This window comes from Amphiprion ocellaris, chromosome 2 (genome assembly GCF_022539595.1).
Source record: "Amphiprion ocellaris isolate individual 3 ecotype Okinawa chromosome 2, ASM2253959v1, whole genome shotgun sequence".
NCBI classification, from domain to species: Eukaryota; Metazoa; Chordata; class Actinopteri; family Pomacentridae; genus Amphiprion; species Amphiprion ocellaris.
The window spans coordinates 9,955,587-9,983,011 of NC_072767.1; the positions used below are offsets into that span (position 1 = coordinate 9,955,587).

The window sequence follows — 27,425 nt, forward strand, 5'->3', positions numbered from 1 at the left end:
AAAAAGTTCCAGTTTTGTCTCATCTGTCCATAGGACATTTTCCCAGAAGCTTTGTGGCTTGTCAACAGGCAGTTTGGCAAATTCCAGTCTGGCTTTTTTATGATTTGTTTTCAACAATGGTGTCCTCCTTGGTCGTCTCCCATGAAGCCCACTTTGGCTTAAACGACGACGGATGGTGCAATCTGACACTGATGTACCTTGACCTTGGAGTTCACCTTTAATGTCTTTAGAGGTTGTTCTGGGCTCTTTTGTTACCATTCGTATTATCCGTCTCTTCCATTTGTCATCAATTTTCCTCCTGCGGCCACATCCAGGGAGGTTGGCTACAGTCCCATGGATCTTAAATTTCTGAATAATATGTGCAACTGTAGACACAGGAACATCAAGCTGCTTGGAGATGGTCTTATAGCCTTCACCTTTAACATGCTTGTCTATAATTTTCTTTCTAATCTGCTGAGACAACTCTCTCCTTCGCTTCCTCTGGTCTGTGTTTAGTGTGGTACACACCATGTCACCATACAGCACAGTGACTACTTGTAACCCTATAAATAGGCCGACTGACTGATTACAAGTTTGTAGACACCTGTGATGCTAATTAGAGGATGCACCTTGATTGAACATGTTTATGGTCACATTATTTTCAGTCTTTTCTGGGGGTAGCATCATTTTTGTCCAGGCCTGTTTCATGAGTTTATTTTTCAAAGTAATTCTGTTGAACCACGGTTCAAAAGCAACGTCTGATTTTCATTGGTTAATTTTCACAGAATTTTTTTTTTATTACTTTTGTCAGATACAAATTATTTCTGTGACCATTGTGGGTTTTCTTTCATTAACCGGGGGGTACCAACAATTTTGTCCACGTGTGTAAAGTCAGTCAATGTCATTGTTCATACTTTCTCAGAACCTTAATATTTGTTTGTATGTTCCTTGGCCATTTTCCCCTCAACTAGGAACTAGGTGCTTTTGGGTTTATTGTCTTGTTGGAACGCCCAACTGCATCCAAGACCCAATCTTTTGGCAAAGGGTTTTCCTGAAGAATGAGGATGTAGTAGTCCTATTACGATTCTATTTACTTTTTGTAAAACACCAGTTCCACTGGCAGCAAAACGGCCCCAAAGCACAATGCTACCATACTTGATGCTAGCTAGGGGTTCTTGGGGTTAAGGGCACTATTTTTTCTTCTCCAAATAGGTTTCTGGTCAAGGTCGCCAAATAGCTCAATTTTTGCTGAACAGAGCTTTCTCTTAAATAGGCCTTTTCTTTATCCATGTAAACAGGAGCACACAACAGTTGAGCCTTAAGGTGCTTCTTCTTGAGACGGGGCTTCCTTCTTCCACAACAACATCTCAGACCATGGTGATGTAAAACACGCATGACTGTGAATAATGACACCTGTGTTCCAGCAGCTTCTAATTCGTTGCAGACCTGCTTTTTGGTGGTTTTTGATTGACAATTGTTTGCAAAGACGATATTGGGGTCCATAGCCATTTTGAAAAGGCTCTAAGTACCTTCCTGACTTAGTTGGATTATGTTCATTTTGTCATTTCTTATTATAGAATCGCGTTACTTTAAAACCGACAACTAAATAAGGGAAGTATGGTTTTACCTTGCTGACATGTTTCGACTGCATCTGCAGTCATCCTATGTGTGATGACATGTCCTTGCCTTACCAGTTCCGTTAACCGGGACGAGGGGGCCTACATCCTCTCGCATACCTGGGATTCCATCCTCCAGAGACCACGAGATGACGGGGGGCATGGCCGACCTGACAGATTCTGACAGATCTGTCAGATCGGTCACATGATAAAAAGGACATGTCATCACACGCTGGATGACGCTCTGAAGAAGACTGCAGATGCAGTTGAATCATGTCAGCAAGGTAAAACCACCCATCCATTATCTTGACACCACTTAATCCTCATTAGGGTCGCGGTGGGGGCTGGAGTCTATCCCAGCTGACTTGAGACGAGGGCAGGGGACACCCTGGATGGGTCGCCTGTCTGTCGCAGGGCTACATATACTCACATTCACACCTACAGGCAATTTAGAATAATCAACCTCAGCATATTTTTGGGAAACTGGACAACCCGGAGAAAACCCACACATGCACAGGAAGAAACGGCAAACCTCACTCTGGGAAAGCCGGAACGTGAACCAGGGATCTTCTGGCTGCAAGGTGAACGTTCTAACCACTACGCCACTGTGCAGCCCAGGTAAATCCATGCTTTCCTTATTAGTTGTCAGTTTAAAAGTAACGCTGTTCTACCTTCCTGACTTCAAGTCAATGATTTGTTTTTCCAGTCTTTTCTGAGCTCTTCTGGCTATGCTGATGTAGTGTATGTGGCTGATTTTGATGAGTGCATAGACTACCTGTAGAGGCCATATTTTTTCCTACCTTTTATTAATCCTCAGAGTGAAATTCTGTTTTTCGCATATCCCCCTAATTTGGGGGGTGTGGGGGTGTCAGAGGACAGGGTCAGCGCGCAGGTTCAGCCATGGTACGACACCCCTGGAGCAGAACGGCCAAGGGCCCAACAGTGGCCGCATCAGGGTTTGAACCGCTGACCTTCGGATCAGTAGTCCTGACCGTTGTGCCACCACTGCCATGATATATTTGACCTCTACTGGTGTATACAAACTTCTGTTCACAACTGTAGGTTAATGGAGAAAGACAAACAGTCAGAGAAGGTGCTGGCTCATAAACCATACTGCAGAATAGTGCTAATCTTCCAGTCCGATTCAAATCTGACAAAAAGTGCTTGAGTGCAGCAAACTTCAATTCACACACAGTGGAGACGACTTATATGTATTTCTCTTGTTTTTTTTTTTATACTATTTGTATAAAACAGTTCTATGAGATCAAACAGTATGAAGTTGATTGTTAATAAGCAGACAACTAATTTTAGGTTTCAAAGTTTCAATGTCTTTGTGTTCTGAGACACACTTAATTGAGGTAGTAAAAATGGCCTACAAATTTAAACTGGGACATAAACTGTGTACCATTAATAAATTCACATCGTTTATAATTAATAGACACAGCTTTATTAAGAGAGGTGCCTTTGGCAGTGGTTTCAGTCACAACTGCAGGCACCAGTTGAAATATGATTACCCAAAAATATTAATCAAGTTTCAATTCATATCCATCTAATACAAACCCGACTCCTGCAGCTGAAACTGGAATTCTCTTGTTTTCCTTTAACTTTCTTTGGCATTCCAATTTCAAGAAAAAAAAAGTGAACATTTAATTGCATACATGTTTAAAATTGCTAAAAATGATGATTGGCCAGCCCAAAAGGGATGCATCTTCATCATGATGGTGGAGCTCTCTCAGGTAAGGTCTGGGTCATGTAGGTATGCGGCTGCGCAGGTACTCCAACACTGCATCCGTTCCTCTGGCCACAATGGCTGTTCTAGGTGTGCGGAAAGGATTCCCCTCAAGACTGAGACACCTGAAGGACAAGACAGACTTTCAATTATTGTGTTGGGGGGATTTCACAATGATTAAAAAAAAAAAAAAAATCAACTGACTATTTTTAAAGCTCAGAATAAAAACACATACATTCCTATATTTAAAAAAGAAAAAAAACAATTGTATTGAGCCTAACTGCATTCACTGTGCTTTGAATAGGCACTCAAACTGCACATAAAACTCAGTTGAATAACTTCACTCTGAGGGGAAAGTTGAACTATCAACCTAAGAACAAATGAATGGTGCAATTTGAAGGAAACTAAATCAAGTACGTCAGTTGAATATGAACACTGTAGACAGCAGCTGGTGATGTGCTGCAGTGATGGAGTTCAGGCACAAACACACTTTGGGATGAGAAAGAAGAGCATGTGCAACCTGTACTCCTTACCTAAGGCTAGTACACAGGCCCAGTTTGGGAGGGACGTTCAGTAGGTCGTTGTTTGACAGATCCAGTGTTGACAGATGAACCAATTTTATGAGACGACAAGGGTCCACTCCACTCACCTGGTTATTACCAAGCAAAATGGTCTCTAGGGAAAAGACCTGATAAAGGACTTCAGGGAAGGACTCAAACCTGTAATCAGACAAAAGTAGAGTCAGTTTTGTTAAAGCGCGCCAACTTCGCAGATGTTGATGATCTGTCCTTAACTTCCAGCGTTGGCCGGAGCGCCATTACTTGAGACAACTTTAAAATCCCGTAATAGCTTCTCGCAGTTAAATCCAACCGTCAAGTCATCAAGAACTTTTGATTTGTTTCGGCTACTTCAGTTCATAACTTCAAATTCATATCAGAAAACGTCGGGCGCTCCAGCTCCACACAAAGCATAAACCATAAGATGGACGGTCCAACTGCTTTCTATTCAAGTAATTCTGCTTCATACATTCCCACTCTTTCAGCTCATCACCCATTATTGATAGTGGTGCGCTTTCATGGAAAATACGTGTTATTTGCTTGTAGATGTCCAGAAGAGGGCGCTGTTGCCTTATTTTCAATGCACCGTGTTGCTATGGTTCGGTATAGAGAGTACACATTGCCGGAGGAAATCTTTATTAATTCAAGTGCAAGTACATTTCTGAACAACCAATACATTTTCAGTGAGTTGATGGATATACAATTGGTTCATTATTACTTTTTAGTAGGAGAAAAATCCTTCAAATGCAAGCACAGAGTTAGCCAGCAATGCCAGCACAAAGTGATTTTAGGGTAGTTTACCTGCTTGCTAATTTTGTTAGCTCCATGTAAGCAAAACATACCACATCATAACATACCTGCTTGTGGAGATAAATTACAATTTTCATATCCTGAGAGGTACAGGCAGAGGGGGAGGAGTGGCAGCAATCTTCCACTCATACTTATTAATCAACTAAAGACCAAAATTTAGTTTTAACTTGTTTGAAAGTACATTTAGTCTTTTATATTCAAATTGTAAAGCACAAAAAAACTGTTGTTTGTACAGTACCCCAATGGTATAATTCAAAAATGCTCATCTTGTAGCAGACTTCACAAAGACTGAAAAGATGGAGGTGTTACACAAATTCAGAAGAATTTCACTTAGCTTGGAATGGCAGTTTTATGATGTATAAAACAGCACTCTATAGAATGAAAATTGCTTCATCTCTACTAGAGGAAAACAGGAACAACCCCATGTTTTTTTTTCAGCACCATGGCAAAACTGACAAAAGACATGGCTCTGTGAAGCCTTGCATTTTTTTTGGAACTCAATAATGATAACTTCATGACCCTCTTTCTGAGCATAGTTTTGATCATCACAGAAAAATCATGAACATGTTTTTAGATGCGGTGGCTTTGGAGGTGTCTATGTTACCAGATTTATACTTGGACTGTATATTTGGATTACTTGGCTTCTCTGCTGTAAATCTCTGGGCTCACGTTGATTGTCATTTTTACTAAGCCAGCAACATGTCTGTTTGACCCAATCATACTAGACTGTTTAAGGACATTTTTCCTTTAAATGAAACTCCAGTATTAGACATCATCAGCTCCTCTTTATTAACAGGCTGCACAACATAGGCATAGGCTGCTATAATAAAATCTCTTCTCACAAAGCCTACTCTGGATCGAGGTGTTTTACCCACTCTACAGTGGCCCATATCCAACCTTCCTTTAATTTCTAAAATTCTTGAAAAAGCTGTTGCAAGCCAATGATGTGACCATCTGCACAGAAATGAAATGGTTCCATGCTAGGACCATACTATTTACCTTGTACATGCTTCTCTTAAACATCATTAGGACATGTTGCATACATTTTCACTGTGAAGCAAGATAAAAATTGTCAGTTAGTCAAACTCCAGGCATGTCTGAAGGACATAAGGGCCTGGATGACTTACAAATTTCTCCTCCTAAATTCTGAAAAACTTGAAGTCACTATATACTGTAAGAACCTCGGAGGTATTTTTGACCAGGATATGTCGTTTAACTGACATATAAGGCAAGTCTGCCTTCTTTTACCTATGTAATATCTTCAAAATTAAGATCATCCTGTCTCAGAGTGATGCTGAAAAAGAGGCAGGAGGCAGACACTCTAAAACTTTCCTCTTTGATAAAGCTTATAGTTATACTGCTATAGGTTTGGACTGCTGGATGATTCCCATGATGCACTGGGCTCCTCTCCTCAACTCTCATCTCTCTTTCTTTCATAGTTACCGGTATATATCACCATTACATGTCACTAACTTTGTGTCTTCTCTCTCCCACAGTTTGTGTTTTTTTTCTCTGCAGGTGTGTCTGTATCTGGAGCTTTGATCTGTATTCACTGGCCTCATCGACCTCCAAACTGGTTATTGCTCTCCTATGCATTTGTCTGTTTTCACCTGCTATCCTGCTATCCCCACCCCCCTCATCCCCACTCTCACCCCGGTTCTGTCAGAGGTTTTTTGTCCTTCCCAGTAAAGGGGAGGTATTTTGTTCCTTCCCATTGTCATCAAGTGTTGCTAAAAGGGAATCCAAAGGAAACTTCAGTTTTGTTGGGTTCTTTATCTAAATTTTTTAAGGGCTTGATCTTCTACGTGAAGTGCTTTGAGATGAGATGTTGTGAATTGGCACTATATAAATAAAAAGCATCAAAGACAAATGAAAAACCAAGATGGTGATACAAAATGCTAAATAAAATGTTGACGTAGTGATAATAAAGAGGAATTTCCTATTATTGTAAATATCCAGTTCGATAGCAGAACTGATAACATCACACCTCAATAATTATACTTCCAGGGCCAGTTGAACACCAGGTGTCAGAACTTAACTGTAGGCTGTGAGATAAAGGAAGGTGTGGCCAGTTGATGTGACTGAAGCTTCAGCTGTAGCATTTTCATGTAAACATCCAGCCACTCTCATTAGGGTAATTCTGCCTCAATTCACCAATGTCCCACACCTGACAGTTTTCAATTTGACAGATATTTTTAAAGTGGTGAATATTGATCGAGCTGACCATGTGTAAAATCTGGGGTCATAGGTAACATTAGTTTTTGAGTTTGAAATTCTTAAAGAGGGGTGGGGTCATGTCAATTTTTGCACCATTTTCTTTGCACCACTCTGTAGAGCAATGTTTGAAGTGCCATAACTTGGAAAATAATGTATCTAGAGTCCATTTCGTAGGCTCATTGATATGTACATATAGTACACCCATAGTAAAACTTTGCTTCTGGTCAAAAAATTTCAATGTTTCTGTCTAGTCCAATATTCCATCAATCATAAAACCTGCATTGTTCACCATAGGAGGCTGATTTTGTCCTGTATTGCACCAATGCAAGCTTTAAAAATGTAGAGTACGGTGCTAGTCAAGGTCAAGCTAATCTTTATTATCCCTGAGGGGCAATTTGTCCTGCAGTCTTCACAAAATAGACCAAAGATGTGACAATAAAATGAAATAAGATGTAACAAAAACAAATAGATTAAAATAATAAAATCATAATCAGTCATACACAAAAGAATATGACGTTAAAAAACAAATACAGAACTAAATTAAAATAAATAAAATAATCCAAAATTAAACGATGCTGTTTAAAAGGACAATGGCGGCAAGGACAAATTAGTTCATAGTTTGACCTACACCTGTAGAGACTGTACCTATGACCAGAAGGGGGCAACTTAAACTCGCCACATAGCAGAAGGCCGCTGTCAGCGAGGACTGACTGGAAAGTTTTAAAAGGTCTGTCTTTGTAAAGCAATGAGGTCAGGTCAGTCCCACTGACTTTTCTACTAACTTTTACAATTCCTTCCAACCTGTTCTTGTTTATCAGGGTAAGTGACCCAAACCAGCAGATAAAAGCAAAAGTTAAAACAGATTCAATAAAAGAAGAATAAAACGTTTTCATAAAAGAGGTGTCGACAATGACCTTTCTAAGTCTGCGATAAAAATACAAGCACTGGTGAGCCTTTTTACAGACAAAATTAGTGTTGGAATCAAAGGTTAGTTTGTTGTCGATTATCGCTCCCAAGTACTTATATTGCTGGACAGCTTCAACAGCCTGGCCGTGAATAAAATAGAGGGAACAGGTGGAAGGTTCTTTCTAAAATCGATGAGCATTTCTTTTGTTTTTAACACATTTATATTCAGAAAAGACTGTTTACACCAATCTCTGAAATCACTGGACCATAGTCGATGACATCATCACTGAGAAGAGAGGTGATGATGAAGCCATCTGCAAACATTATAATGTGTCTGTCCAGTCAGAGGAATGCTTTATGAGAAAAAAAATGTTGCAGTAAGATTTTTGCATTTATGGCCAGTAGTAGGACAACCATTGAGCAGTTATGATAGGTCAAATGACTCCAATAGTTGTCCCAACTGGAAGAGTTATATGATATTGTTACTGGACTAAAAGAAAAATCAGGGTTTTCCAACTCATAGTGTTCTAAATAATGTATAAGTGATCATGTCCATGTACAATTAGATGTATTTTTTGCTTGTAATATCAAGTGAAACATTCCTTGTCAACCCATGATCATGTTTTTTGCACAACTGTCCTAAATAAAGCAGTGTTTACAACATCACAAACAGTTGGTCTCACCATTTAAATTTTTGGTGTAATCCTGGCTGTGGTAAGAGTCACCACAACTGAGTTTATTACCAATGGAACATGTTCTTAGAACTTCGTGTGCCAAAGCCATTTTGCCTAACGACAGGTATCCACAAAATATACACACAAACTGTATGGCATCAGCATCTTTTGGAATATCCAGAAAAATCCAACTATTTGATTTTTCTTTTAGCTCAGTAACAATATTATTTAACTCTTCCAGTACATATTAGAGTTGTTTTACCTGTCATACCTGCTCAATACATGGTCAACTATCGGCCATAAATGCAAAAAACTTAATTTCAGTATGTTTTTCTCACAAAGCATGCCTCTGACTGGTACCATACTCTACATTTTTAAAGCTCCTATCGGTGCCTATCAGAGAAAAAGAAATCAGCCTGTTATGGTGAAAAGTAAAGACTTTATGGTTGGCGGATGATTGCAACAAAAAAAAAAGTTCTTTTGATAAAATTTACATCGTCAAGTAATTGGTTTCTATTGTTCTATCAAAGCAGGATTGTACCATTAAAGACCATATGTACATATCAATAAGCCTGCACAATTTCCGGACTCTAGTTATATTATTTTTCAAGTTATGTCCTTTCAAACATTTCTCCACAGATTGGGAAAAAGAAAACAATGCAAATGACCTTTAGCTTTTTTGGAATGACTCATTAGGTGGCTGCACTAGGCACACGTGGGTGGGATTTCAGTATGTTTATATACTGCATGTGACTTGTAAAAAGGGGACTTTTCACAAAAGAAATCTGCAGTACTTGACGTGTGTTGGGTAGTTATTAACTTCTGGTCCATTAAAACAGATTGCAAAAAACAATGAGGAATTAATGTGGAGATGAGTGGTACCTGGAATACTGAGTTACCTGTTGTAATTAAGGATAATGGAGTGCAGTTTAGTTAAGTTCTTCATCTCAGATGGTAGATCCCTTAGTTGGTTATTCCTGAAAAAAGGGACACATGAAAGATTAACACCTGTCCTGTTCCTAAGTCCTTTTCAGAAACAGAATCTGGACCATTGGCTTAATCTTTTAAAGTAATGACTTACTGGCATTCAAAGTATATCATCCTTTATGTAAATGTTTTGAAATGGCTTTATTTAAACATAACAAGACCAGTACATCTAGGATTACAATGCTTGCATGGTATTTGAGACTTGGTGTCTGCAAACGATCTGTGGTACTGTCGGGGTGATGACAATATTGAGTGATGTGATGGGTTTCACAACTTATTTTACAGTTTCTTGTTGGTTGAACTGATTAGGACGATGAGTGCAAAGAGGGCACAAGTCACTATCACCTTCTCACTAATCTTGTAAACTCTGAAGGTCATATATTACAATTTACTAGGTAAAGTCTGGGATTCTGTGGGTATTTTCCTTTCCAAACTGACAAGATCCAAGCAGAGTTACAAATGGCAAAACATTAGGTTGGCATTCATTTGATTCTTATTTTATGCATCTAAAGATCGCAAGCAGCGATCACAAATAAAAGCTAAGATATGCTGTCAGTGTGCCAGACAGCACAGGACACCCGAAACAGTCCTGTTTCCACCTGTTTCCATGTCCTGATGGTTAAGAGTTATTTTGGTGGCACAAGGGGGGGCCTATGCAATATAAGGCAGGTGGCTTTAATGTTGTGGCTGATCAGTGTAGCCCATTTAACACACAGTGTCCAAACTGCAAAAATTCAAAGGTAATTGAACATTCATGTATACTAGATGTTTCTTGAGCCATTCTCTATCATTTTAATATCAGCTCATTCACACGAGAGCTTAGAGTTGCTGTTTAGGTTCTGGTGAAGTTGTTGTAAATAAGAGGAGTAACTATGTGGTCATGGAAGTCAATAGGATGCAAATAAGGCTAAAGTAAAGCACTGCCTAATCTGTCACATTGTTATGGCTTGGGCATGTTTGTCTCTCAACAGAACTGGCATCATTTCAGTGATTGATGATTACTGGATGTCATTTCGCATGACCCTGAACGCTCTTTGACTGCTTTTGCCATATGGCAAAAGCAGTCAAAGAGCTTTTCATGGTAAAGAACTCCTGTCACTCTGAGTGTGCTACACTTGCTGAAGACCACACTAAATGACCCCCAGCAAGAAAGAGCTGACTGTAGCTGCAAGTAAACACCTGGTGGAGCATCTTCAGAGATGATACAAAGCACCTGGCAATATCTGTTGGTCAAAGAATTTATACAGTCATTGGCTGCTCAGGACAAAGTTTTGTTTAACTTTGTCTATCTGTACATTTGTTTTTGAACTTCTAAACTTTGGGCACAGTGTGTTAATAGGGCAATAAGCTCCCACACAGTCTGTCTAACTGATTCAAACCCGCTCATATTTAAAGCTGAGACTTCATACTTTAATGTAGCATCCGTGATTGTGTTTCAAAGTTAATGTGCTGAAGCACAACAATCCAAATAGTGATATGGTCTGGACTGTCACTACAGACTAAAAAACTTTGGGTTTCGGACTGTTTGACACACAAAATATCTGAAAGTGTCACTCTTGACTTTGGAAAACTGTGACAGCTATTTGTTTAGACTGTTTTTCGGCATTTTACTGTGAATTTGATTATTCAAATTAATAATAGATAGATTAATGAATATATGAATATGTCTTCAAATGGAAATATACTGAAGTCTAGATTTGCTGATCTGTATCTGTGTATATACCTGAGATCAATGTGTGTCAGTTGCAGTAATTTGGTGATGTCAGGAGAACAGTAGGTCAGTTTGTTGAAACCCAGATTGATGTCTGATAGCGAAGAGTGGAGCTCCACCAGTCTGCACACAGCAAACAGTATGGTTAGTCTGGGAACAATCTTTAAGAAAATTATACAGTTTGTAACCACTGTCACACAGGGATAATGTTTGATTGTGTGTACCTGGGAGGAATGGAAGTCAGCTGGTTCTTGCTGAAGTTGGCAGTGGTAACACCTTGATCTGCTGCAGCATCAAACAGCTCATCTGGAATACTACCTGCCTGCTTGTCACTGAACACAAACACGCAATTTTAGACTGGAGTGATTCTACATTTTACATAACTACAGTGTAGAAAAAAAGTTTAACCTCTTAAAAGTAAAGTGACATTTTGTAAGTACTGAATCAAAGTACTGTAATGTGAACGTCAATTCGTGCTGAAGCCAGTTATGTTTTACTTACGTGGCTAACAATCATTTAAACTTCATTACAATGGATTTTTATTTTAAATCAGTCAAGATAACACGGCTCCACAACTTCTACTGAGATGGGAACACACTGACACCTCTAAGAAAATTCAGATAAGTCAAGAAATATGTGCAGTCACAAGGTCAGACAAGGTACAACAGTTTATGCAGATCATTAAAGCCACATTAAAGGTCACACAGTAAGCGAGCGCACCTGAAATTAACCTAATAACTATAAAAGTAGATTTGTCTGATCTGATCATTAAACATAAAATCATAATAATAGTTCACAAATTCATAGAAGCCAAGTGCATAAAACCTTCCAACAGCTCAATCCTGAACAGGGGAGACAGTGTGGGGAATGGATGGAGGTCATTCAGCCTCAATTCCCTGAATGTTTCACGCCTGACCATCTTCAATTCGAATGATACTTTTTTTAAAAATGGTGAATACTGATTGAGTTGACACGTGTAAAATCTAGGGTCATATGTGGCATTGGTTTTTGAGTTAAAAATTCTTAAAGAGGGGAATGTCAATTTTTGTGCCATTTTCTTCGTGTCAATCTGTGGAGCAACATTTGAAGTGCCATAACTTGAGAAATAATGTAGCTTAGAGTCCTGAAATTTTTCAGGCTCATTGGCATGTACATGTGGTCTTAGGGGTACAACTCAGCTTTGACAGAATACTGCAAACCAGTTGTATAATAGTGCAAATTTGGTCAAAAGATTTTTTGTCTTGTCCGGTATTCCACTAACAATGAAACCTGAATTGTTCATCCTAGGAGGCTGATTTTTTTCCTGTGATGGGCACCAATAGGAGCTTTAAAATATAGAACATGGTGCCAGTCACAGGCATATTTTATGAGAAAAAATAATAGAAATTACATTTTTTGCATTTATGGCCAATATTAGGACTAGCGTTTAATCTAAATTGGAATCCCGGTATCCGGGAATGGAAAATTGGGAAAAAGTCAGGAACGTACTTGTTTCATTTTGCAAGTGCTGCGTGTACAAAAGAACCAAAATGGAGACAAGTACAATCAAACACTTTCCCAGGGATGTCCTGTAAGTTGCTTCCCAATTGTGGAATTGTTAGATTCTATTTCTGACCTTGAAGTAGCATCAATGTGCCACCATTATATTCAGTTGATAAAACAAATCACTTGAGATAAGTTGCAAATACACACGCTGTTACATCCCGTATACATTTGGCCAGCCTTGTAAGAAATGACCTTTGAACAGAATGAGTCACCTGCTTGGGCCTACTTCATTCGCAAAGGCAGGGATAAAGCTAAGTGCAAGAAATGTTCTAAGATCTTGCTGACGACAGGTGGCTCAACAGGAGGGCATGATGTAGACATAAAGCGATCAAGCAAGGAGCCCAAAGCATCAACCTCAAAAGATTCATAAGACCCAATATCAATGCTGAGTTCAAACTTTTTAACAGCAACAAGAAACACACTCCCAATTTGGAATTACTATACTAGGCACTGCTAAATGCACCACCGACTGCAGTTAAATCAGAGTGAAGATTCTCCTCTGAAGGGAATTTTGTGACCAAAATCCGATCAAGGCTTGGTGGTAAGGGTTTGAACGATCTCGTTCAGACACCTTTCTATCAGAGCTACCATCAACTTCTTCCACTGTTCCTGCCTGGGACCACTTTTGATAGATACCGACTACTGCAGACCGGGAACACCCCACAAGAGCTGCAGTTTTGGAGATGCTCTGACCCAGCTGTCTAGCCATCACAATGTGGCCCATGTCAAACAGTGAGGCCAATTCATTTATTTTTGCTGTAGACTGAAAACATTTGAGTTTGGCATCAAACAATGAATAGGAGACAAGAGATCAACATTTCAGCTTTTCTTTCCAGGTATTTATATCTGGATCTGATACACAACTTAGAAGATAGCATTATTTGTTATTTGCTTGCAATAACTGCATCAAGCCTGTCACTGACATCACCGAACTTTTGCATTCTTCTATTGTGATGCTTTTCCAGGCTTTCAGTTGTTGTTTGCTTTGGGGGGTTACTCCCATCAGTCTCCTCTTTAGCAGGTAAAATGCAGCTCTATAGGGTTGAAGTCTGGAGATTGACTTGGCCAGTCTAAAACCGTCCACTTCTGGCCCCTGATCAACTCCTTTGTTTTTTTGGCAGTGTTTTGGGTCATTGTCTTGCTGCACAATGATGGATCTCCTACTCAGTTTGGTGCATCTTTCTTCAAATTGGTACACAAAATGTTTCTGTAGACTTCTGAGTTCATTTTACTGCTGCTATTATGTGTCCCATCATCAGTGCAGATTAATGAGCCCGTCCCAGAAGAAGCCATGCAAGCTTCCATGACATTACCTCCACTGTGTTTCACAGATGAGCTTTTATATTTGGAATTATGAGCAGATCCTTTCTTTCTCCAAACTTTAGCCTTTCCATTTATTTGGTAAATGTTCATCTTCATCTGATCAATTTAATTCAAATAAATTGTATTTATATAACGCCAATTACAATCCAGATTGTCTCAAGACGCTTTATAGAACCCAAATGGCCTGAACCCCCATCAGTCTAGGCATATGGGTTCTGTAAAGCGTCTTGAGACAATTTGACTGTAATTGGCACTATATAAATAAAATTGAACTGAATTGAAAAAAGTCCATAAAACTTTGTCCCAGAATTTTTGAGACTCATCTCTGTAGTTTTTGGCAAATTCCAGGCTGCCCTTCCTATTCTTCTTGCTAATGAGTGGTTTGCGTCTTCTGGTTTAGCCTCTGTACTTTGTTCATAAAGTCTTCAATGAACAGTAGATCGTGATTCCTTCACTCCTGCTCTCTGTAGGTTGTTGCTGATGTCACTAACAGTTGTTTTAGGGTCTTTCTTTACAGCTCTCACAATGTTTCTGTCATTAACTGCTGCTGTTTTCTTTGGTCTACTTGTTCCATGTCTGTTACTTAGTACACCAGTGCTTTCTTTCTTTTTCAGGACATTCCAAATGGTTGTACTGGCTATGGACAATGTTTGTGCAATGGCCGTGATTGATTTTCCATCTTCTCTCAGTTTTACAATTGCTTGTTTTTCACCCATAGACAACTCTCCGATTTTCATGTTGGTTACACTTCTAACTTTAGATGCAATCTGCACAGGCAAAAGCCAAATCTGAAACTGAACGTAGGCATTGAGTGCTATTTATTGTTTGAATAATCAATGTAATAGGACACACTGGGGCAGCAAAACACACCTGTCAGTTACATGTTCCAATGTTCTTGCAAACATAAAAAATGGGTGGATTCAAACAAAAGGTGCCATCTTCTAAGTTGTGCATCAGATCCAGATGTAAATACCTGGAAATAAGATGTCTTGTCTCATATTCATCGTTGGATGAAATGTTTTCAGTCCACAGCGAAAACGCTTCCACTTTGACATAGGACTTTCTGATACTGCCTTGGACTGGTTTATGTCATAACTCTCTGGAAGGGCAGAGTACACTATATTGCCAAAAGTATTCGCTCACCCATCCAAATAATCAGAATCAGGTGTTCCAATCACTTCCATGGCCACAGGTGTATAAAATCAAGCACCTCGGCATGCAGACTGCTTTTACAAACATTTGTGAAAGAATGGGTCGCTCTCAGGAGCTCAGTGAATTCCAGCGTGGAACTGTGATAGGATGCCACCTGTGCAACAAATCCAGTCGTGACATTTCCTCGCTCCTAAATATTCCACAGTCAACTGTCAGCTGTATTATAAGAAAGTGGAAGTGTGTGGGAACGACAGCAACTCAGCCACCAAGTGGTAGGCCACGTAAACTGATGGAGCGGGGTCAGCGGATGCTGAGGCGCATAGTGCCAAGAGGTCGCCAACTTTCTGCAGAGTCAATCGCTACAGACCTTCAAACTTCATGTGGCCTTCAGATTAGCTCAAGAACAGTGCTTCAGCAGAGAGCTTCATGGAATGGGTTTCCATGGCCGAGCAGCTGCATCCAAGCCTACATCACCAAATGCAATGCAAAGCGTTGGATGCAGTGGTGTAAAGCACGCTGCCACTGGACTCTAGAGCAGTGGAGACACGTTCTCTGGAGTGACGAATCGCGCTTCTCCATCTGGCAATCTGATGGACGAGTCTGGGGTTGGCGGTTGCCAGGAGAACCATACTTGTCGAACTGTGCCAAGTGTAAAGTTTGCTGGAGGGGGGATTACGGTGTGGGGTTGTTTTTCAGGAGCTGGGCTTGGTACCTTAGTTCCAGTGAAAGGAACTCTGAATGCTTCAACATACCAAGACATTTTGGACAATTCCATGCTCCCAACTTTGTGGGAACAGTTTGGAGCTGGCCCCTTCCTCTTCCAACATGACTGTGCACCAGTGCACAAAGCAAGGTCCATAAAGACATGGATGACAGAGTCTGGTGTGGATGAACTTGACTGGCCTGCACAGAGTCCTAACCTCAACCCGACAGAACACCTTTGGGATGAATTAGAGCGGAGACTGAGAGCCAGGCCTTCTCGTCCAACATCAGTGTGTGACCTCACAAATGTGCTTCTGGAAGAATGGTCAAAAATTCCCATAAACACACTCCTAAACCTTGTGGACAGCCTTCCCAGAAGAGCTGAAGCTGTTATAGCTGTAAAGGGTGGACCGACGTCATATTGAACCCTATGGATTAGGAATGGGATGTCACTTACGTTCATATGCGAGTCAAGGCAGGTGAACGAATACTTTTGGCAATATAGTGTACTAGAGACAGAAGGAAGACCACTGCTGATATTCAGGCAGAGATTAATGCTTCTAAATCACAATCTGACAAAGTCTCCAGAATGACCATAAGCAGACGACTGAAGGAACAAGGCTTAAAGGGAAGAAAAGCTGCTAAGAAGCCATTATTGATGCCTGCAAACATCCAAAAACGCACAAAATTTGCCTGGGAGCACAAACACTGGACTGTAGATGACTGGAAGACGGTACTCTATACAGACAAGTTTTTGACAGATTTCTAAATTTTTTTTTTTTTCTTCTTTAGGATGGGGGCTTTTTTAGCCTTTAGTATAGAATACAGTGGAGAGACAAACAGGAAACGTGGGGAGAAGACAGAGAAAGACGTGCAGCAAATGGCCATGGGTCTGACCCCATGAACGCTGCGTTGGGGACTATAGCCCCTGCTTATAGGTCGTCTGCTCAACCAGTTGAGCTACTGGGGCACCCTAAAATATTTGTTTTCTCATTTTTATGACAGCTTGTCTAATAAATTTGTTAAGCACTATACATTATGCTCAACTACATAACTGGCAAGTGTATGACCCTGCCTTCCATTCATCGCATGTCTGCCCATTGACTGTAAATACATTGATCCAAAAGATTAATGGGACTTTTTGTTACCTCTGCACGCTTAAGTTGACATCATGTTTCAGAAATACTAACCTGTACGCCAATACCTTGAGACTTTTAATGTTATGTACATTGACCATGGCCTGGCTGGGTAATGTCATAGTTGTATGTTCTTCCTCTGCGCTCTCAGGTTCCTCTACAACCACACACACACACAGCAAGAGAAAATTACAAGTCAAAATTCAGACTATACATACACGCACACACGACACAGAGACGCGCACACGCACACGCACACGCACACACACACGCACACACACACACACACACACACACACACACACACACACACACACACACACACACAATTCAGAGATTCATGCAGACTAGTAGTAGAGCGCAGTCTGTATAGTCTGCAGATTTCAGGGCTGAAACGATTTTAAGCTCCAAATTAGACAAATAAGATATGGTGAAGATGTCTGTTAGGTGTATTTACTTCTACTTTACATATGATGCCCAGGGGGGCCCTTGTGACTTGTTTAATCCATGTCTGGACTCAGATTAGCATTACAATTTGATGGAAATAATTAAGTTTTTGATAGGATCAACATGTTATAAGTCTCCAACTGCCAAATCTCTTCCCTACTTCTTGGAATTTTTTTTAAAAAAAAAAGGCTATGGGTTAGGCCAGTGGTTCATTCATAGCCTACCCCAGTGGTTCCCAACCTGTTTGGCTTGGAGCACCCCTGAGATGCACCCCCACTCTGGCGCCCCTCCTAGGGGGGTGCGGACTCCAGGTTGGGAACCACTGGGTTAGGCTATGAATTAAGAGATGGGGATACCATTCTAATATGGTGCCCCCTTTCAATGCTGCTAACTTGCATAGAGAAAAAAAAAAAGCTTTAAGCCTTTCTCTGCTAAAACAGTTGCAATCAGACTAACCTTATAGTTCATTGCAAGGCAGTGAAAATTTGTTGTCACTGTGTCAGTGATAGTGAACTGCAGTGGACATGTTTTTAATGGAACCGTTTCAGCCCTTACAGTAAGCACAAAAAGTGCACTCTACCTTTAATTCTTCCTTTTAAATATTTCAGAAGTTCATTGGTTCCTTTCTGTGACGCAGACAAGAGACAAGATTACTAAGCAGTTAATATGAATGATCTCTTCTAATCAACTGTAGGTAAAGATTACTATGGCAACATGTCACTAAGATTATTATACATAGTACCATTTATGAACTTTCCAAGGCAGCATCTGTGTTCAATGTTTGAGAATACTGTGATTTCAGATGTAGTGTTCGTATAGGCTAAGCATCCATGTTTCATATCATCCTTGCTTCTTCCATATATTTTGCTATGCACACTTGTGTTCGTATTTCCAGTGTGTCACCTACGGTGAGAAGGTCTCTCCTGATTCCTCGCAGGGGGTTTCCCTCTAACAGCAACACCTTCAGATTGGGTAGCAGACTGAGAGATGCTGGAAGACTGATAGAGATAAATCCCGATTAATTTGAAAATCTGCTGGTAGGCATCATATCAAGTCTCACCTGCTAAGATCTCTTCTGGAAGACTCAACAGTGTTAAATGTTAGTTTAAACTGAAAGTACAAAAAAATTTAGAAATATATCACTTTGCATAGACAAATATTTTAAATTAAGATAATTAGAAAAAAAAGTGTCAGGGCATATAAATATTCTCCTGGGGCAATCCCTGTGAACAGTGAAGACCAGAATGTGCAAATAGAGGTTATGCTTGCACTGACTGGATAGTACAATCATGTGTTGAGTGCTCATGGGCATAAACAGTTTACTGCTATAGAGGATCATGTTGTCATGATGACCTACATGGTAATGTCATTGTTAGTGAGGTCAAGGCGTGTGAGTGTGCTCAGTAAAGTGATCTGCTCAGGGAGGATTTTGATCTTGTTGTCTCTGAGCTCTAGCAGTGATAATGCTGTCAGGCTGGCCAGCTGCTCGGTCTCCAACTTCTCAATCTGGTTGTTCCCAACATACAGTTCCTAAACATGCGCACACAGACACACACACACACACACAATACAAAAATTTGATTTTCTCATTTTACATTACATCTCACATAACTACACTGCCTGGGTACTGTACATATTTAACTGACATATATTATTCTCAGAGGAAAGTGTGTGAAAAACAACACAAAGATCAGGAAATATGGTCATGACTGGAATACTATCAGCATTACCCACACCACAAATGAGCATTGCATCAGGGGAAACCCAAATGCTGCTGTGATTACCTTCAGTGCAGGTGCAGGGAGCTGTGGGAAGTGGCATAGCCTGTTGTGTCTAAGGTAAAGTTGCTCCAGTTTGAGCATCTTTGATAGGCTAGCAGAAACATCAGTCAGCTGGTTATTGCTGCAATCCAATAGCGTAACATCTGCCAAACCAAGATGGTTCAATAAGAATTCAGTTCAACATACAGGCAGCAGGTGAGAGTTTGTGATATGTTTACATTTTTCTTATGATGAAGTAGTGCACATTTCCAATGGCCATGTGGCAACTTTGGAGAAAAACCAGACTGTTATCTAGTCTCAAAAGAATAGCCAAATTATTCTAGCTGAATAACGTTATTTCTTTTACACTGACAAATCAAAGTAAAGATGGTTTTACCTTTAGCTGACATGTTTCAACTGCAACTGCAGTCTTCTTGAGAGCATCATCCGACGTGTGCTGACGTGTCCTTTTTATCAGGTGACCGGTCTGACAGATGTGTCAGAATCTGTCAGACCGGCCATGCCCCCCGCCATCCGGTGGTCTCTGCTCCATGAACCGGGACCAGGGGGCCTACACCCTCTTGCATACCTGGGATTCCATCCTCCAGAGACCACCGGACAGCGGGGGGCGTGGCCCATCTGACAGATTCTGACACATCTGTCAGACCGGTCACCTGATAAAAAAGGACACGTCAGCACACGTCGGATGACGCTCTGAAGAAGACTGCAGTTGCAGTTGAAACATGTCAGCTAAGGTAAAACCATCTTTACTTTGATTTGTCAGTGTAAAAGAAATAACGTTATCCTATGATTGTTAACGACAAAATGAACATCATCCAAATATTCTAGCTGAAGATTTTGATGCAGTGTCAAATATAGGAAAAGACTGTGGAAGTATTCATTCTTTCAATAGCCATTCCCATGTCACTATTCTGTCTCAGTGGGTCAAACTAAGGTTAGTAGACAATCGGGGTAATGAGGAGTCATACAAAACAGCTTGTGGACAACATTTTGCAGGGCAATTAGCATGAGTTCAATACAGCATTCAAAAGAAAGCAGAGTTTGACAAATATCATTTTAAACATTTGTTTCCACTCTGACTAAGAGGAAACAGACAATAGCCAATAAAATGGAACATATTTCATTTTTTTTCATTAACAGCAAAAAGTTCCATCAACAAATGAATACTTTATCTTTGCTTAAAATGTGTAAGGTCATCTTATGATGTGAGCTGCTATGAGATGACATGTGTTGTGAATGGACATAACATAAATACAATTGAATTGAACTGAGTTGTATACAGGTACATATACTTAAGGAAGAATTGAAATAAAGCCATGTCTTTAATAAAAGCCTGTTTCATATGACACCTTCTTCTTTCTACTGTTGAGGTAAATAAAGGCCCTTATTTCATTATTTACAGTACAACTACTGTGGAAAAGTGGCCATGTAAAGACGCAGAGAGACTAATGCACAGTATAGCTGGTCTTACTTGTGAGCTGTGCTAGGCTGTCAGGCAGAGAAGTAAGCTTGTTGTGACACAGGATTACTTTCTGTAGACTGGTGAGACAGCCAACAGTGGAGGGCAGGCCCTTTAGATGGTTGCTGGACAGGTCCTTCAGTCAATTACAACAGATAGGAAACCTTAATCAGTCAATCACACAACACCGTAGAAAACTCCACATATTTACAGTATATCACAGAAGTGAGGAGACCCCATGAAAAATTACTTGAATGTCGAATGATTCACACTGTATCTTCTCTCAATAACTGAATTAATTGTAAGTGAAACATCTTCATCTTCTGAACAATCAAACACAAATGCTTTGGAAAGTCCAAATGGAAAATACAGGTTCCAAAGTAGAAATATGTTACAGCAAAAGTGAATACACCTGTAGTCACTGACACACAAGTTAAAAAAAAACCTGTGATCATTGAAACTAAACTGAGTACACATTAGTCTAACTGCATGAACATGGTTAAAAAAATTACATGTGATCATCACAACTGTCTTGGTTGTGATCTTTGGGCTGTATATGTCTGCATGTCTGCATCATGTCTCCACGTGGGAAAGTAAGGAATTTAAAAATCAGATTTTTTTTCTCACAAAGATAAAAAGGGATGCAGGAAGAGAGGTGACCAACTAAAACCCATCTAAATACAGCTGAAGCAGTTATCAGGAGGAACAGAGGGAGCCATAGTACCATTAATCAGAGCTATAGTGGTTGTCTTTGGATCAATGACAGTGAGCTTAATAGATGGCACCACGAATGCCTGTGGATACACCTAAATACCGGTTGACAAGATGACTCCCTGCCTGCAGAAGCGGAATATTATAGTAAGATAACCATTCAAAGCACAAAATCACACAAGAATTTCTTCAGAAGAACAAAGTTAAAAATATGACCCAGAAGAGTAGAGCATGTTCTATGATTTGAATCCAATATAACACCTTTGGGGTATGTTATAGAGAAAGGTAGAATAACACAACCACTCCAGAGAAGAGCAGCTGAAAATAATTATCTCTGAAGAATGACAGAACATCTCTCCAGAAATATGTGGACACTGGAGAATTGAGTCTGTCATCACTGTTTAACTAGCAATAAAATTACTTTAAGTGACACAATTTAGCAGCACTTGGCATTTAAATGATACTGCACAGTACTGTACTCATTAGTATAAAACCCTACACTGCATAAATTATGTGTTAGTTACCAGCTCTGTCAGTTTCTCCAGTTGTCCAAGTTCCTCTGGCAGGCTCTCCAGGAGATTGTGCTGCAATGTGAGGCTACAAAGGTTCTTCAGAGTACATATTTCCACTGGCAGTGACAACAGTTGATTATGGCTGGCCACATGGAACAAACACAAAATAGGTTTTATAAAAGTGATAGTCTTCTCTCACACACATTGTGTGTTTTCAGTCTATGGAGCAAATGGCAACAGTGGGTTCGTTGAAACTCAAACACGTCTGGCTTTTGATGAAAACCTTTCTCTCCCTAAGCATCAGGGAATTTTCAAAGTTTTTCTTTCATCTATTTGACTTACGTGTAAAGCAAAAATGTGTTTAATGGTAAGGAAATGCAATGTGTGTCTTTACCTGAGTCGCAGTTGCTGCAGTTCCTGCAGTTCTCCTAAAGTACCGGGTAAATTGCTCAAGTGGTTGTCATGGAGCTGCCAAAAAAAATGCATTATCATTTAGCACCTGATTAGAGCAAAAAAAAAAAAAAAGTGGTAAATTATAAGATCCCTTGGTCTATTTTCATCCATATCTAGATGTAATTAAAAGTACTCTGTTTAATCTAGTTTACTCAGTTAGTTAGTGAATTCGTACATAGCACTTCCTTACTGTAAGGTTAGGTTAAGACTATGTTATAGACAGAGGTGGGTAGTAATGAGTTACATTTACTCTATTACATTTACTTGAGTAACTTTTCGAAAAAAATGTACTTCTGAGAGTAGGTTTACTCTGCCATGCTTTTTACTTTTACTTGAGTAGATCTGTGAAGAAGAACCGCTACTCTTACTCCGTTACACTGGGCTATGCTCGACTCATTACTTTTTCATTTACCACATTAGAGCTGCTTTATTTTGCCAGAGATGCCCCAGTGGATCTACCACATGACTGTGTTTCACCAATCAGACGAAGCAACAATAATCACGTGGCTGTGTTTCACCAGACATCGCCCTGGGGTCACATGACCACGTACGAGCTGTGGTGACATAGCGGCAAAAACTCTACACGCATAGTAGACAGAGAATGAAAAAAAAAAACGGGGCATTTTCGAGAAATTTGATCTTGCTTCAGAGTCCGACACCATTGGCATAGCATTAGTGTGGATATCTCCGTCTTTGGCTTTTGTCTTTCACAAAAGTCGAAGACGGCTACTAACATGGGCGAAGTGAAGCGTGACGTCAGGCTGGTAGGTCCGCGTGATACAGCAGGAGGCAGGGATACAACCACCGAATATTCGGATATTCAGGTCCAGACCAAGCTGTATTGTCATATTCTATCTACGGAGCCTGTGCCATTTGGAGGGAAGTAAAATACAGTATATCTTGTCACTGGAAGTAGTTTGCACTGTTCAAACAGACAAACGTTACCTTACTACAGGTATTTGTTTCAAAATCTTTATGTTGTGAAAAACATTACAATTCAGGCAGAGATTAATGCTTCTAAATCACAACCTGGCATTACAATCAAACAGTTACTCAGTACTTGAGTAATCTTTTCACCAAATACTTTTCTACTCCTACTTGAGTAATTTTTTTGATGACTACTTTTTGCAGTTTGGGAGCACACGCAGCACGGAGTATAAAAGCCACACGTGTTCTCACGTGTGGATTCCGAGCGTCTCATTTCCGCGCATCACGTTCGTGCAGAAAGCATAACCCAGGCTTAAGTCAGCTCCTCTGTGATCCTAATGAAGAAAAAGTGGTGTATACAAAAAGGATAGACGGAACTGAATCAACAAAAATCAGTATACAGGAACTGGAAAAAGACATCCCATTTCAGGTTGTGAAAAAATAAACGAGGGGTAAGAAGATAGTGGGGGATGATAAATCTGTCAAGTATTTCAGAATTTTCCTTTTAGACACAATCATAACATTATCTTTGCAACAAATATACTATATTTGTAATTGAAACAAAGTGTTGAAATGTAACAATAAACTACATGCGCAATGTTATTTACATCGAGTGTTATCAGTCCAGGCAGTAGTCTGATATCTTCTGACAAGTGTGTAAGCTGATTGGATGAGAGCAGCAGTTTTTTGAGGTCAGTCTGTTCCCACCAGCGATCTGATGCTCCGAAGGACACATTCTGCTGGGCCTCCTCTGGTGTGTCAATATTGAGACGATACACGTTCTGAGGGACTGAACATATCCCAACAATAACCATAACGCAGGCGCACACGCACGCACGCACACACACACACACACACACACACACGGGTTAAAAAAAAGGGGAAAAAAGGTCCAACAAACATTAACATCAACCAATTTTTGAGATCAACTGTGATTCCTACCTAAAAGATGCAATGTAACTTAGAAAACAAATCTTCAAGGGAAAAAAATCATTCCAATTCCCTCAAAGCAGGTACATCTGGCAACCGCGGGCATGGTTTTGCCTTGCAGAAGAATTCCTCATGATTTGGGATTGGAGGCAGCTGAACTTTTCTTGTATCGCAGAAATATGCCTAAACCTGGCAAAAGAACTTGCTGCAATCCACAAATTAACTTCTTTCTCTTTGGTGAAGATTTGTACCTACACCTAAAGGGGGGGTTTGCATGGTGTCAGTATTTATGATTATTGGGGGATATGGTAACTCCAATTATCCAATATTTCTCCCAATACTCCCTTTGTCAAGCAAATATTCCTGTGTATACACCAATCAACTCCACAAGCCTCATCCAGCAGGACATCACTGAGGTCCCACCCTACAACCCATAGGGCCCAAAGAGTCTGCTGTCAACGTCTTGGTGACAGACGTTACAGGGCACCTTCAGATGTCCCATATCCATGTCCTGATAAGTCATAACTGTTTGGGGGGGATCTACACAATATTAGGTAGGTGATTTCAATATTGCAGATGGTTGGTGTACATTGCACATGTTGATCTGTTGTGGAAAGGGCTAGTACTGGGCGATATGGAAAAAATCATATATCACGATATGGATTATTTTATATCACGATAACGATATATATGACGATATACCACAACAAAGTATGTTTTCAGTTATTCTCTGAAAAGTTTGACAAAAATTTCATTGCTTACTTTTCTCCATGAAACTTTAACCTGTTGCCAGGACTGGATCCGAATATTCAGTCCCCATGGTGGTATGCGGATATTTATTTTGAGATCCGAATATTTGCCCCCTCCTACCTCCACCCCCACCCCCCGTCGGGCGTTACGAACCGAGCCGAAAATTCGGCTCTTTCCTTCGTTAGCTCACCGCCTCTGACCTCACGGACCGAACCGAATATTCAAGTCATTCCTTCGTCCGTCCGTCAAATTCCTCCCCCCACGGACATTAAGGAGGGGACCGAATATCCGGAGCCCAGAAACTGCTATTCGGGCCAGCCCTACCTGTTGCGCGTCCATCGCTCAGCACTCATGAGTTAAGTAACGTAAAGCATGTTGCAAACGCGTGAGAATCAAAGAACGTAAAGCAGCATCATGTCGCAAAAACCACAAGACGGAGTTTCTTTGCGAAAAATCTCTTTTTTATTCTACTTTATTTTCACGTATATAAACTTAGAGTATGCATAGTGACAAGAAAACACTAATACAATCGTCGCAGGCTATTTAATGATAAATTTGCTGTAATAATTGATAAAATTAGGTTAGAAACGATAGAAACGATAGAAGAGAAATGGCACAATAAACACTTTTCTATCGTTCTCACGACATGTATCGTTATATCGCCCAGCACTAGAAAGGGCCAGTGGATTATGCTTAAGAATTTTGTGAGTTATCTAAACCATATGATTCCAGCCATAAAATTCAAGATAGAAACAGATGGAATTGAGGTTCCCTTTTTGATCACTTGAGACTACAACTGGCAAAGTGACAACTACCTTTACACAAAACCAGCTCACAATATTGCATTACATGAGATGCCACCTGCTAAGTCTAGCTCTTAAAGGTAAAGTCACTAATACTAATCCAACACACTCTAGCCCCTTCCAGACATGCAACATGGAACACTGGTGGATTATTCAATCCATTAGAATGACAGCATTCTGTCATTTAGCCCTTTGTACAAATAGGTTACTTATCCGTTAGTGTTTCTCACTGCTGCATTCACACAGAAGACCCATATTGCTGGAGAACACCAGGGTACACGATGTTTGTCATTCATATGATACTTGTCAATACACCAGCTGATGTACAAAACATAATAATGCAATAACAGATTAAAACTAAAGAAACAGCAGCTCATCAAAGCATTCCAATAATAATTAACAGCCCAGTTGATTTGTGACTTCTTAAACGGTGAAACTGAAAGTTCTGGGTTCAACCTGAGGATGGCAGAGATTTGACAAAATATTAAACTTCAGCTGATAAACTGTGACTCGGTGTGACAGTTCATCTGTTTGAGGGTCAGGGTTACCAAAACAGTTCATAATAGTTCACAGCTGCAGTTTGCCCTTTCTCCATGTAGGGATCACTTATAGTTAAACTTAAATCATTAAGTTAATACTGTTGTTCTGTGCATAAGCGTGAGCAGCTCTCTCTTTGGAGACACCTGTGGACTATACAGCTGTCTGATCCCCCCAGACTACCTGTCAGTCACTCCAGACCAGACTGTCAATTAAGTAGGATCGCCCCCTCACGTGACTAAAACTTTGATGTTTTATAAAAATTTTAATATCCAATTATTTTCAGATTGGCCACCTGATCTCTGAATTTGACCATGAAAACTAAAATGTAAAAAAAAAAAATCTGAGCAGGAGAAAAGCTGTCTTTCATGATTTAGTTTTTGCTGTGTAAAGTTGGGGTCTATGGAGCCAGAGCTTTTTGGAGCCAGAGCTTTTTGGAGCCAGCCCCTGTCGGACATAGACGTATTGCTGGATTTTCACAGGATGGCTTCATTTTTCAGGGCCGATTGCTACGTCTATCTTTCTTAAACAGTCTATGGTTAGCAGAGGCAGCTCTAGAAATGGCTCATCTGGAAGCAGTGGCAATGAGAGGGCAGGATTATAAAGAGTTTGAACTAAATCACTACAGGTTAGTTAAGTATTGGTTGTTTATAACAACCACAAAACACGATGCAGATGGCTCATATGGGCTCTTCAACTCCCATACAGAAATAGTTTTCAAACGCTACATGACAGAATTCCTATTGAATGGCACTAACCAAGCGTTTGACCTTTGGGTTTGTGTTGGAGGCGAATAGTACCTGTACAGACACAATGCGAGCTGCTGCTGTGAGCTAGTAAGACGAGAACGTTACCCTCAGTCAGCCCTCGGCCACATAGGTTCAGCTGTCCGCTTTTCCTCGCTGCCTTCAGTAGACCGTAAGGAACAGTCGGTTCTGTGTTCTCCGTCCTGAAGCCTGCAAGAGGGTCCATCTTATCCACTCTTCTAAACCGAGACATTTTTCGCCTGAAACGAAGTCAGCCTCTGCAACACCGAGACGCTGTTTTCGTCCACACCCAAGAGCCACCGCC

At 40.3% G+C, this 27,425-nt stretch overlaps 1 protein-coding gene across 1 annotated transcript; it reads right to left on the bottom strand.

Annotated features, from left to right (window-relative positions):
* Positions 1–3,019: 3,019 nt before the first annotated feature.
* Positions 3,020–27,425, bottom strand: lrrc40 (leucine rich repeat containing 40). Its single transcript, XM_023282725.3, has 15 exons — positions 27,209–27,425; positions 23,943–24,124; positions 22,349–22,422; positions 21,967–22,096; positions 20,744–20,867; positions 19,276–19,415; positions 18,849–19,021; positions 18,399–18,489; positions 18,072–18,117; positions 17,099–17,201; positions 11,411–11,518; positions 11,199–11,309; positions 9,388–9,465; positions 3,858–4,043; positions 3,020–3,449 (listed from the first exon to the last, which is right to left on the bottom strand). The coding sequence occupies exons 1-15, from the start codon at positions 27,351–27,353 to the stop codon at positions 3,344–3,346; spliced, it is 1,797 nt and encodes a 598-aa protein (XP_023138493.1). The 5' UTR covers positions 27,354–27,425; the 3' UTR covers positions 3,020–3,343.

Excerpts from the sequence above, each read along its gene's own strand:
- lrrc40 (XM_023282725.3), bottom strand. The coding sequence starts at position 27,353 with ATGTCTCGGTTTAGAAGAGTGGATAAGATGGACCCTCTTGCAGGCTTC. Across the intron at positions 11,519-17,098 it reads CTCAAGGTATTGGCGTACAG|TGACAAGCAGGCAGGTAGTA; the intron begins GTTAGTATTTCT and ends GTTTGTGTTCAG. Across the intron at positions 4,044-9,387 it reads ATTATCCTTAATTACAACAG|GTTTGAGTCCTTCCCTGAAG; the intron begins GTAACTCAGTAT and ends GTCTGATTACAG.